Source organism: Gopherus flavomarginatus, chromosome 1 (genome assembly GCF_025201925.1).
Source record: "Gopherus flavomarginatus isolate rGopFla2 chromosome 1, rGopFla2.mat.asm, whole genome shotgun sequence".
NCBI lineage: Eukaryota > Metazoa > Chordata > Testudines > Testudinidae > Gopherus > Gopherus flavomarginatus.
Window position 1 is genome coordinate 118,649,846 of NC_066617.1, and position 12,722 is coordinate 118,662,567.

The 12,722-nt window shown below is 45.3% G+C and overlaps 2 protein-coding genes across 3 annotated transcripts in view; one reads left to right on the forward strand and one right to left on the reverse strand.

Moving 5' to 3' along the window:
- Positions 1-12,722, forward strand: part of CACNA1C (calcium voltage-gated channel subunit alpha1 C) — an 882,295-nt gene that overhangs the window by 841,010 nt on the left and 28,563 nt on the right. The window lies entirely within an intron of this gene.
- ADA2 (adenosine deaminase 2) overlaps positions 1-12,722 on the reverse strand; it is a 58,335-nt gene that overhangs the window by 6,728 nt on the left and 38,885 nt on the right. For both annotated transcript variants that reach the window (XM_050920882.1, XM_050920876.1), the window contains 4 exons: positions 12,033-12,258; positions 3,570-3,780; positions 1,927-2,054; positions 935-1,025 (listed from right to left, as the gene is read on the reverse strand). In XM_050920882.1, coding sequence (XP_050776839.1) covers positions 935-1,025; positions 1,927-2,054; positions 3,570-3,780; positions 12,033-12,258 — 656 coding nt within the window. The remainder of the gene's footprint in view (positions 1-934; positions 1,026-1,926; positions 2,055-3,569; positions 3,781-12,032; positions 12,259-12,722) is intronic.

Genomic DNA, 12,722 nt, shown 5'->3' on the forward strand with positions numbered 1-12,722 from the left:
ATCCTGGTTTGCAACAGCCAGGAACAGGCCCTCTCTGTAAAAGATAAGTCATATACATGTTTTTAAGAAGCGCATAGTGCAGCAAGTAAGGATGCTAGTGCATGTTGCTGCCATTGCATCTCCACCAGTAACAGAATTCCCTACATTTCTGCACTCGTCCCCACATACACATTCCCAATCCCCACCAAAGCTCTTGAGATAGCAACGAACACAAAAGCAGCTTGAGAATGAATTTGCAGAAAGTCTAGGATACTGGTTGCTGCTCCCTTGCTTTTCACCTTGACAGATAATCAGGTTTTAGATGCTGTGTTTGGTGTCATGAAAAAGATAACTTATATCCCATTTTTCTGCGGTAGTTTCATTAGGTACTCTTCCTCTGTCTCAGTCCTAATAGTAATGGCCAGCACACATCTTGTGCTGCAGATACAGCTACTCGTGACTAAGTAGGTGGCATTCTTTTCTCTGAGTAAAGACTTAGTAACATACCTACAGAGTCTCAGGAGACACTGCACTGAAGTCCTGATTAGAACAGAGATCAAGACTACTTGTGGTCACTGAAAATCCCACTGCATTTTCTACAAGATTTGGCAGTTTCCTGGCCAAGTTCCAACTCCCCAAATTACATCCTGCCCACCTCAATTTCATCTGCAGTTTAAATTAAAAAAATATTTTTCACTTCACTTCCTAGATGCAGTTATAAAGTATAGCTGTGAGGCATTCTATAGCTACTTCTCTCCAGAGGCGGCTGCACTGCAGTGGCTGATGCCTATGCAAACAAAGTTATTTGGGATCCTGCAGGATGAAAGACAGTGGGGCAGCATTTCAACAGCATGCTTTGCTGCTTTTCCCCTCTGAAATCTCTTTGTACCAATAATCACAACTCAGCCCTTGTGATATTAAATACAAAATCAAGTAAGAAATAATACAAAGATACCAGGTCAAATCCCGCCAGAGTGTTCGGGAACATGGCTCGGAGGGCCATGGCCTTATTGACGGCTTTTTTAATCTCAGTAACATTCTGCTTTCTGAAAATCAAGAGACAGAGAAAGGTGCTGATGCACATTTCCATGGAACCAATTTCTCAGGTTCTGTCTGTATTATGACCAGGAGCCTTAAGGGAATATCCAATATAAAAAAAAAAACCACATAAATGCCTAGGAAAAGCCCAAATGACTGGAGTTAACCAGCATCATACACACTGTTTGGGACTAATTGGCCAACCTGCCCTGTATCAATAAGCCAATGAGGGGCAGAACCAGAACAGCTGTATAGGTAATATTTAAACATGCTCTGTGTATTATTTTGCTGGAGTTTTTCCATTTTAATTGTGTTTTAAAATTAATCCACTACAGACCATCGGAGTCTATTGGATTTGAATGTGTATAAAGGTTTCTGGGAAGGCAGCATTTGCAGGGTCTCTGAAGGAGCTTTGAAATATACAGTACCAACCCCCCAGCTGTTCTGCTGTTGCTCCTGCTTCCATAGAAATAGATGATGCATCAAGACTCAGGGAGAGAAAATGTATGGCTTTGATAAAACACACTCACTTCTCATGTGCATGCACAGAGAAACACAGCCTCCTTGCTCACTCATTGCCACTCCCTTCAACTCAAGAGTAATCACTTTTCCATATATACCATCATTGCTAACGAACCCCAATCATCTTACATGTACACATAGTCGCTTCTATGATCAACTGTACACATTCACCCTCAGTCATTTCCACCTGCAGGTGTTTATATGCTGGAAAGCATTTCAGGAGTTAATATTCTAGGCCTCACTACACTGGAAGCAATGCAATCTGGATCACTTCCAGGGTCTCTCTGTTGTAACCGCTTGTGCCACTTAATTGTTCCTGCCTGCAAGACAGCATGACCATTTACACATAGAACACTTCCACACTCGCCCAATGCAAGCAGCATCTACCTGCGTGCTGTAAATATAATTTTTGCTCCAATAAAATCAGGGTGATCCTTAACAAACTGCTTCGTCACCTCCTGATACGTTGCCACAGACCAAGATTCATTGTATTGGGTCCCATCCAGTTCATACACCTGTGGAAAGAATAAGCACATGCAAAAAAAAAAAAAAAAAAGAGCAGAGGATGGTGAGGAGAAAGAAGTGACACTACTAAACTTTGAAGGAAAGGTAGAACAATTCTGAAGTAGTCTGTGGCTCAAATTAAAAATGGCAGGTGTATAAGGCCAGAAATCCAAACTGCGTCCAGCGCCAGGAAGAAAAAAAAAATCAGTAGTTAAACTGGATCCACTTCAATGTTGACACTGATAAACAACAAAAGCATTTTGACATTGCAACTGTTTTCTCTTCCCAGCTGCCACAACAACAGACATTGGGACCAGTAGGTCAAGCAATACTGGCCAATCACCATCCTCCACAAAGCAAAACACACAAATCTGTGTCATTTTTTTCCCCATTCCAATGTTAGTGCTGGCAGAAAGCACCAGAATATCTGCTCTGAGGATACTGTACAAAGAGCTATGTATCTATGCAGGAAAGAATGTTCCTAAAATATGTTTTGGGGATAGCCTTGATAAACAAGCCTGCCTTAAACAAAGGAATGTGGATTTACCTGCCTGGGCCAAGCTTTGTAAGCTATACACGTTAAAGTACATTTACATACAAGATAAACAAAGCAATCAAGCTAACAAGCAGCGGAGGAAACAGCTTAGGAAACAAACTGGGGGACAGAGTCTGCACCCCAAGGAAGTCTTCATGGTTCTTAAGGCCAAGATAATGGATGTTGAGAGGCAAAAAGGGACATTCTAGTGCTCCATCAGTTAGGAGACATAGGGGACAACAAACTTGGAGCCTATGAATGGTGGATCCTTTTGGTGAGGGAGGCAGGAGCTGCTGGTGGCTAGCTGTAAGCGAGGAACTATTTTAGTCCAAGATATAGCTTGTTCAAATTAAGTTTTAGGCACTAGAAAGCATGTTATTTTTGTTTTGTTTGTAACCCTTTTCCGTCTCTTTTCTTCTGTTTCATGCCACTTAAATCTCTGAACTTTGTTACTAAACTTCTTCTTAGTTTTACTATAGACTCTTAGCGCTGTTGTACTGAAGTAAAACAGGAGTCTTCTGCTAATCTACCAGGCTGGTGTGTGCTCCCTCTCTTTGGAGGCAGCAAACGTAAATACCGCCTGTGAGTGTCCAGGAAGAAGGACTGGGCACTGCAGAGACATATCTCTGGGGGAACTCAGGAACTGGGGTTCACTGGCTGTTACCTGCAAGGCAAGGTTTTGACTGGCACGTCTCAAGGAGTTTGCTGGCAAGGCAAATAGACTGGAATGTCAGGGAGCTGACCACACACTTTAGCAGCAGCCAAGCTCTCACTTGCTGAGCCAAAGGGTGACACAGTGGTTTACGGTTCCGGGTTCCCTGAGGAGACTGTCTTACCAAGTTCCCAGCAAAGAGCTTTCAAATGAAGCAGATTTTTCCACCCCCATATGGTCAGCTGTGCCAGGGTCTGAATCTAAATACAAGACAGGACTGGAGAAAAGTTAGAGAAACAAGATTTTAAAATAATATTAGAGAAGTCAAAAAGTGTGTACCGGTGGCAATATAGCTCTTATCTCGACATACTGTATGTTATCCTCATAGAGCTCCAACAGTCCCTGATAGAAATAGGCCTTGAACACAGGTGCATAGCAGATGAGGCCAGAAGCAGTGAAAAAGATATTATCAAATCTTCTCCAAATGAAAGCCTGCGTTGGGTATGTCAACTCAGGGTTGTCAGTCACCAGAGTCAGGTTCTTCAGCAAACTACAGAAAGAGAAACAGGACAGCTGGATTTAGGAGTGTACACAAGATGAGCTGGCAGCTCTGTAGCCAGGAGTCACAAAACAATAAAATCCCTTCTAGTTAAATATGGGCCTTTCCACCAAAGGCCAAGCTGTACAGATATGGGGATCCGCCATCCACAGCCACCTCAGAGGTGGAGTGAGGGAGCTTTTCTGCATCAGCAGCACTACGCAGTGCGCTTTAGGTCACATACTGGAGGGGAAGGGACAGGGAGGAACATGAAGAATAGTGTCTCACCCAGTGGGGGCCCACTTCCTGACTGGAGCCTCTAGGCATATTATCACAATACAAATACTTTCCAATTTAAACTACAGAGGGGACTGTTTTAAAGTAATTGCCTTCTGCCTCCCAAATTAGAACGTGGATGACATAGGGTTAAAAACTTAATCTTGCAAATATAACCATCCCCATCACCTTAATTACAATGATTGGGATCTCAGTTCTACTCTCTACCAACTCCAACAGGGTAATACCCTCTAGTCATTAGGAGGTGGCATTGTTTCAATATCAGACCCTTACTAAACAAGTTACTTTCCTTAATGTCAGAAAGGCACTAAAGTGTGACTTTTTGAATCTACAGAATAAAATGGTTTTCTATCAAAAACAAAACAACCACCAAAAAACAACCTTTAGTCCTACTGAACCATTCTGGCGACTCCATTATACCAGTCCAAAACTCATAATTTGCCAACATCAGCAATGGATTTGATTTTTCAGATTTGCCACCCGGGAACCAACTGGCATGACTCAGTTCCTGCATGTTTCTTACTGGGATGGTATTCTGTTTACTTTACAGAACTTGCCTGAGCATACATTTCCTCACCACAAGCATAGAGGGCACCAAGTAGTAATAACAAGGAGAGTTTGGTGGAAATAGAAAAAACTTGATTATCTTGCAATTACCGTGAGCAGCTGCAGGCAATTCTGTTTGCATTTACACTGCGGTAATAGTTATCCTCTAAACAGCTCCAATCCTGAACTCTGGGTGGTCACTTTTCCTATGGCAGTAACTCTCTTAACTTTTCAACTTGCCATCTGAACATTAGTTTATCAAATGTTGAAGCTGGACGTATAAAATCAAAATAGCAATATAACTGGTAAACAGGTTCATTTGAGGATGGAAAAACTGTAGGAGTTACCATAAGTTGCAACCAAAGGGGAAATAGCTGGATGCTTAAAAGCTGAGTCTTATCAGTCTGAGTAGGTCTGATTTTATCTAATATTAGAAGCTAAACAGGTTTCAGCCTGGCTGGTACTTGGATGGAAGATCACTGGAGAATACTCTCAGGGCTTGTTGCTTCTCTTTGATAACTGTGACTGCTCTTTAATGCTACTTAATGTGTGATGTCTTCCCTGGTGGCTTAGCGATAGTGCTCTGCTGTGTTATATAGAAGAGTTTGATATGATTCACACTCTTATTATCTTGTTCCAAGAGGCATCAGTGTCTAGAATTAAGTCACTGTCCTATTGCTATACGATGTGATCTTGTCTAACCTCATAAACAAGCAGTGTGGGGTCTGGTCAGAAGGTGGAACAGGAGACCTCAAAGGAGTGACCATAAAATGGAGTCTGTTCACAAGGCATCTTGTGCACTGGTTGCTTTTTTGGTCACTTAAGGAGCCCCTTCCTGTGGTTCTGGCTGCACTTCTTCCTCACTTTTATTCATGTGGGGGGTTGTTTTTATTTTTTAAAGCAAAATTATATACAAGTGACATTCATACCACCCTAAGAATGAGATTTTAACTGCACAAGAATCAAGAAATTCAGAGCTAAGGATTCCACAACAACTTTAGCTCTGTCCTCTTGGGCATGACAACAGGGCCTTCGTTCCATTAATACACATCAGCCAACACAAGATCCTGTTCAGGAAACAAGACAATTAAATGGAAAGGAACTGCACCTTAACCAGGTAGGCATATGTGAAGTATTTCGTATTATTGCATGCAATGGCATTCCACATTTCAGACATGTTCTGGGGAGCACTGAGTGGTGACAGTGGAGCATCACCCTAGAAACAAGGAATGCATGCACCAGAGGCATCTTTTCAGAAGCTTATCTAACTGAGTTCAGCTGGAGACTGCCCTTAAGTAGAGAGGGTGTGCTCCTGCTCAGCGGGCGAGGATAGAAAGATTTTGTGTGGGAAGAACCTGGACTGCATAGCAAGCCTCTAGGAAAACAGATGCAGAGTTCCAGTTGAAGCAAACTCCCCCAGATACTGGCTCAAGGAAAGCTATTCTCAAAATTCAGAAGGTCAACTGAGAACACCTGCCTGTAGGGTGAGCCTGGAGTTTGTCCCTATCAGGTGTAGAAACACTGAAGGAAAACCTCAGGGTGGGTCAAAAGACTATGTGAGTCTATTCATGTGACCATATGAGTCTATTCATGTGACCATATGAGTCTATTCAGGTGACCATACATAGTTTACTTCCACATAAGGACCAATAAGCAGTTATTTATCAAAGTAATTTTTCCATAGATTTTCCTGGACACAAAGACTTCTTCAATAAATATGTGTAGTGCTCTTTTTCCCCGTGTATATAGGGGAGAAAGAGTGGCCCCTTACACAGATTCTCTTATATATAACCTGCTGTGTCTATGTAGCCTATGCTCTTGTGTTAGAACTAGTAAGAAGCCACCAACACCCCTCGTAAAAAAAATGAATTGTTGCATTTCTTACAAATTCCCCTTCCCTTGAAACTAATTATTCCTATGTATAACTGTGTGAGGATATAGCGATCAATCCTTGATAACATGCTACTCTTTTAAGGAATCACTAGGCCAACTCTGCCACGAAAAACCTTCGCAGACAAATCTGGGGATTGTTGATTCTCTAGGGAAAAAAAAACAGATGAGTGGTTGGATTCAGCTACAACAGACGTGGGCAAATTACGGCCCACAGGCCACATCCGGCCTGCAGGACTGTCCTGCCCAGCCCCCGAGCTCCTGGCCCGGGAGGCTCACCCCTGGCCCCTCCCCTGCTGTCCTCCCTCCCCCGCAGCCTCAGATCGCTCCTTCCGCTGCCAGCACAATGCTCTGGACACTGGGACTGTGAGCTCCTGAGGCAGCGCAGCTGCAGAGCCTGGCCTGACCCGGTCTCTGTGCTGCATGGTGGTGGCAGCGGAATGGCCTGGCTCTAACTGGGCAGCGTGCCTGTAGTGCTGCCAGCCACCGGTGCTCCAGGCAGCACGGTAAGGGGGCAGGGAGCCGGGGGGAGGGGTGGGATAGGGGGCAGGGGAGTTCGGGGGGCAGAGGTGTAGATAGGAGTCGGGGCGTTCAAGGTGGGAACAGGTGGTTGAATGGGGACAGGAGTCTGGGGGGCAGTCAGGAAGGAAGGGAGGTTGGATAGGGCAGCAGGGGGCAGTCAGGGGACAGGGAGAAGGGATGGGTGGATGGGGCGGCAAGGGTCCGGGGGCAGTCAGGGAACAGGGAGCAGGGGTGTGTGGATGGGGCAGGTGTCCTGGGGGGCCATCAGGAATGAGAGAAGGGGTTGGATAGGGTGGTGGAAGTCCAGGGGTGGTCAGGGGACAGGGAGAGGGGTGTGTGGATGGGGCAGGGGTCTGGGGGGGCCGTCAGGCAACAGGGGGGGTTGGATGGGGCAGGAGTCGGGGGGGGCCAGATAGGAGCTGGGGGGTGGGCCACGACCCCCTCCCCTAACTGGCCCTCCATACAATTTACGAAACCTAATGCGGCCCTCAGGCCAAAAAGTTTGCCCACCCCAGAGCTAGAAAGACCCTGCTTGGTTCTTGTGTGACTATGTACTGAACAATGCTATTGCAGTGCATAGGCACAAGGAGGCAAAATCACAGGAGACCTGCACAAAAGTCTGTTTTGCTTCTTTATGGTGTAGAATGAAGGCCTGAAAGGTTTGATTGTTTGTTTTCTATTCTACATGGGTACTTACACTGCAAACATCACCACAGTATCTAAGCACCTTCCGGTGATGTATTAAGTAACATGACTAGCATCTATCACGTGGTTCATTTTCTCTCTCATTCTCTTTCTAAGGGGAGAACTGAAAGTGCAATGACGTTTTGGTTTGGTAACACACACTCTGCTCTGAGTTTCTGTTAAAGAAAGTAGGCTGAAGAAGTGCACCCGGCACTTGGAGCAGAAGGTGGTGAGGTTTGTGATGGTTCTTGATTCCCATGGAAATTGCCTGAGACCAGCACCCAAGAAAGCTCCATCTCCTACACTGACGAGATTTACCCTTATGGCAGAAAGTTCCACTGTGCTCAAGGAGTGAAGTCTACATCCTGGAGCTTTAGCCTATCTTTTAGATATGCTGGGCCCTGGCCAGGGAGCTCTTTCACCTTATGAATGAATATCAGCAATGTCAACTTTGCTTCCCTCAGTGTCTCCGAGAATGTTTATTGTGAGCACTCAACTAAACCACATCATCAGAGGTACTGAATATTTAACAAAAAAAGTCCTTCCAAAGTGTTAATCATTGGAATTAAATAGGGGAGGATTTTTAAAAATGTTTCTAAACTCCCTGACCATGAACCTCTTCCTCTCTCTGTTGCTCGGCATTCAGTCTCTTGCAATATCACCACTTCACTAGCTCTCCAGCCCCCACAGAGTACTCTAGGGTCAAGTCAGACAAGACCTGAATTTCTAATATGAAAAACAAACAGAAAAAAGAATGGAGTGGGGGGGAAATAACACACACTCTTCCAGGGCCTCTCTACATTACAAAGCAGAAAAAAAGATAAAGACATATCCCTTTAACTTTGCAGATCACCCTTAAGCAGGGGCATCATTTCAAAAATAGTCTGGAGAGGGAGGCAAAGTTGTGTGTCAACATACAGAACATTATATGTGACTATATCAGATCCTGCAATGGTGGAGGGGGTGGTGTATAGGATGTACACCTATGAAAAGTTGGGGGAGAGGCAACTGCCTTTCTTCCCCATAGCAAATGACATCCCTACTTTTAGGAAGTGGTTCTATCTTCATAACCACACTGTAATTTTTGGAAGGAACGCTGTTGTAGTAACCCGTCTTCCCCACACCACTTTTAAACTTGAAAATAAACAGTTTGATTGTAGGGATTGTTTGGTTTGTCTGTTTCCAGTCCTTCATTCCAATTTCACATTGAAAACTAGTGGAAGGGGTACAGCCCCTGGAAACACTTTCTCCCTTCCCCTCATGCTTGCTGATCCTCCCCATCTTGTACGTAAGAGAGCCTGGACCTTCCCCAGATGCCATATGCCCTTGACACATATTTGAAGGCACCCAACTAACCATCAGTTCCCACTCACCCCAAAATCTTACTTCCTTCAGCCTGTTGATGCTCAGGGCAAACAGAAGGAAGGGAGGTCATTTGCGGGGCAAATGTTCAAGGGACTGGGAGCGTTTCCAGAAACTGAAAGACATAGCAGATTGGGGCTCATTCCTGGCAAGACACCAACTCCTCCATTGCCAGAACACCTACCCTACCCCCAGATTAGTACCCAGGGAAGAGAACAAAATACGAGGGGAGCTGCTCAGTATGGTGGCTGTGATCATGTGCCTGGACTTTATGTGGGGACACTGCATTACATCATCTTGTGGTGATGGACCTCTTAAGGGTTGTGAGAAGCAGCACAGTCTTGTGGCTAAACCTGTATGCTGAGTTTCAGGAGACCTGGGTTCTGTTCCTGCCTCTGCTGCTGGGTGAACTGGGCAAGTCACTTCGCCTCCCTGTGCCTGTTTCCAACCCCTATTCTGTTGTGTATTTAGATTGCTTCTTTGGGGCAGGGACAGTCTCTTATTATGGGCTTGCCTACATGTTAAATACTACAGCTGCAGCACTTCAGTGTAGACACTGTGTACACTGACAGGAGAGGTTCTCCCATGGGCGTAGGTAATCCAACTCCCTGAGAGACAGTAGGTACGGCAATGGAAGAATTCTTCTGCTGACCTAGTGCAGTCTACACTGGGGGTTAGGTCAGTAAGGCTACATCTCTCAGGGGCCTGGATTTTTCCCACTCCTGGGAGACACAGCTATACCAATGTAAATTCTTAGTGTAGACTAGGGCTATGAGTCCGTACATTACCTAACACAATGGGTGCCTTAACTCAGTTGGGGCTTCTAGGTATTACTGTAAAATAAAAGATAAGGGGACACTGAATGGCAATAAGTGTCTCTGAAGTAAGTTCATGTTCCAAGCAGGCTGCTAGCCAGCACAGCCAAGCATGTGGTGTGGCGTCCTCTGCAGAGGTACTTCCCTGGTGCTCTCCTACCCTTATTCCCATAAATGGGGTTCTCTTGATTAGATCAGGAGGGAGAGTCTGTATTCTGTAAAATAAAACAGAATGGGGGGCTCGAGGGATGTTCCTCAGAGCATACTGAAACATCCAGGGCAATTGCCTCTGTTCAGATATTTCAAAAGGAGATTTGATGTAAAATCCCTCTTGTCTATTATTTCTCTCCTCCTTTTCTGGAGAGGCACCCCATGTGACCTGGTGTCGTGGTCTCCCTTTTCCCCACTCTACCTTGGAAGGGGTGGAAAGCCAGCAGGGGAACAGCTTTCCTCTAGAAGAAGCTGATGGAGATGGGACTTGCTGCTGGCAAACATCTGCTTCTCCCATGAGGTGCTGCTGCTGCTACTATAAAGCAAGTCTGGGAGCCCTAGAAACTCCTCAGCTCCAGCATCACCTTCTCCTTCTGATTCCATTTCCAGTTTCCTCAGCCTGCTGACTTCTCAGCTCACCATCTGAGGAGGAAGAGATGCTCTGGGGAACCAGTGCTCTCTAGCCCAACAGAAGGGAGAACTCTCCCTCTGCTTTTAGCAAAGGAAGGGGAGCTGCACTAACTGGCATTTTAATGCTTGATAGCTCCTCAGTCTGAACTGTCTCACAAATCATTAATGCTCCATTCCAAGGTATCTTCCATCTGATAAGTGATCAGTGCCCTAAGGAGCAAACAGTCTCTGTTTAAATATTTGTGTATATTACATTTTGAAAAACCTACATTGAAAGACCATTAAGATTGGACAGTCAAGCACTCAAAAGTTAGGAAAAGCCAGAATTCAGGTTGACTGTGCTCATGCATTATGGGAAAGTTTTTCATTACAGGATAACATACAGGGAAACCCTGCTATAATGCGCCCCACAATAACGCAAATTCGGCTATAACGCGATTGTACGGTGGCTCCGGCCACCCCAGGCCAAAAAAGAAAAAGAAAAGCGGTTGGAGCGCCGCAGAAGCGCAAAAAAGAAAAAAAGAAAAAAGAAAAAACAGCCAGAGCGCCGCTGAAGCGTAAAAAAAAAAAAATAAAAAAAAAAGCAGCCGGACCACCGCAGAAGTGCAAAAGAAAAAAAAAGAAAAAAGAAAAAAAACCCCAGAGTGCTGCTGAGGCACAAAAAAAAATGGCCGGAGTGCCGCGAAAGCGCAAAAAAGAAAAAAAGGAAAAAAGGAAAAAAAGAAAAAAAAAAAGAGGCTGGAGCACCTCCGAAAAGAAAAAAAAAAAAGGAGTGTGCCTTCCCCACGGCCTCTTCCCTCCTACCCCCACTTACCCTTTTGGTGAGAAGAGCCATTCTCCTTCCTAGCTGCTCCTCACTCTTCCTCTGCCCCTTGCACGTCCTCCCCTACTCTCCCCAAGTGTTTCCCTCTCTCACTGCATGGCTAAGAGTACCCTGCTGCTGGAGCTGCACCCTTTCAGTTACTGTTATGGGCAGTTCGCACATGAAAGTAGTTTTCTGCCCAAGAGAAATCGACCGGCTTGAAACTGACCAGCTTGAAATGGTAAACCCCACAATACCGCGACCCCGCATTTAGCACAATCCAATTTTTTGGACCTCAATCGTCATGTTATAGCAGGGTTTCACTGTACTATTTTTTCCACAGGAACCCAGTCTCATTCAGTACACAAGATAGACAGTGCATTCCCTAACTTATGCTTGTTTGACTTTGCAACTATAACATGCATGTTACTGTGTGTGTGTGTGTGTGTGTGTGTGTGTGTGTGTGTGTGTGTGTGTGTGTGTGTGTGTGTGTGTGTGTGTGTGTGTGTGTGTGTGTGTGTAAAATGCAATTTTAAATTGAGAGTTGTGTGTGTGTGTTTAAAATGTAATTTTAAATTGAGAGTCCAGTTTCCAGAGCAGCCACCCTAGGAGGACGATGGGCCAGAGTGACCTGGCAAAACATGTGCCTTGTTAGCAAATGACCAGCAAGCAAAGAATAATAGTGCTATAAAACTCCAGAGTGCCTCAGATCATTGCTCACACACCTGTTATCAAACTCACTGATGTTGTGCAGCTGCTTCCGGTAAGTCTCTAGCAACATCCACTCTGAGCAGTCCGGTGGCACTGGGCTGGGTGGTTGAGGCTTGGAAAACTTAAACTGAACAGTACCCACATGGGTGAAGCAGATATAGCAGTCAGGTAGGTAGGTGGCATTGTATACCAGCCAGTCCACGCTCAATATTGCATAGTCATGCAGGTGTAAGACAGCACCTGTGGGGGAAAGGGCAAACATAACAAGAAAGGGCTGCTGAAGTGAAGGGGAAGGAGGGTCAACATGACGACAATTAAATCCACCCATGCGGGTGTGCCTGGAGGGTCTCATAGATACAGTCATGAGCAGCCCCCACAGCAGCAAGACTGCAAACCTGCCCTGCCTCCCCCCATGTGAGACACAGATGGCACATTCCACATCAAACACAGGGCAGGCAGAGCGTGATGGCTCAGTTTGAGGGGAGGGGGGAAATCAATAGGGAGTTCTATGCTCTACTTCTCCACTGGGATGGAAAACGCACTCAGACACACTTCACCATGAGAGAGCTGGCTCACACCCCACTGATTTAAAGAGGAACTTTCACACTAAGCAGCACTTTACAACACATACTATTTAACAGACAGACCTGAACCATATCCCTGGATCTAAGCAGTTTGGATTCAGATGTGATTTTCTTCATCTA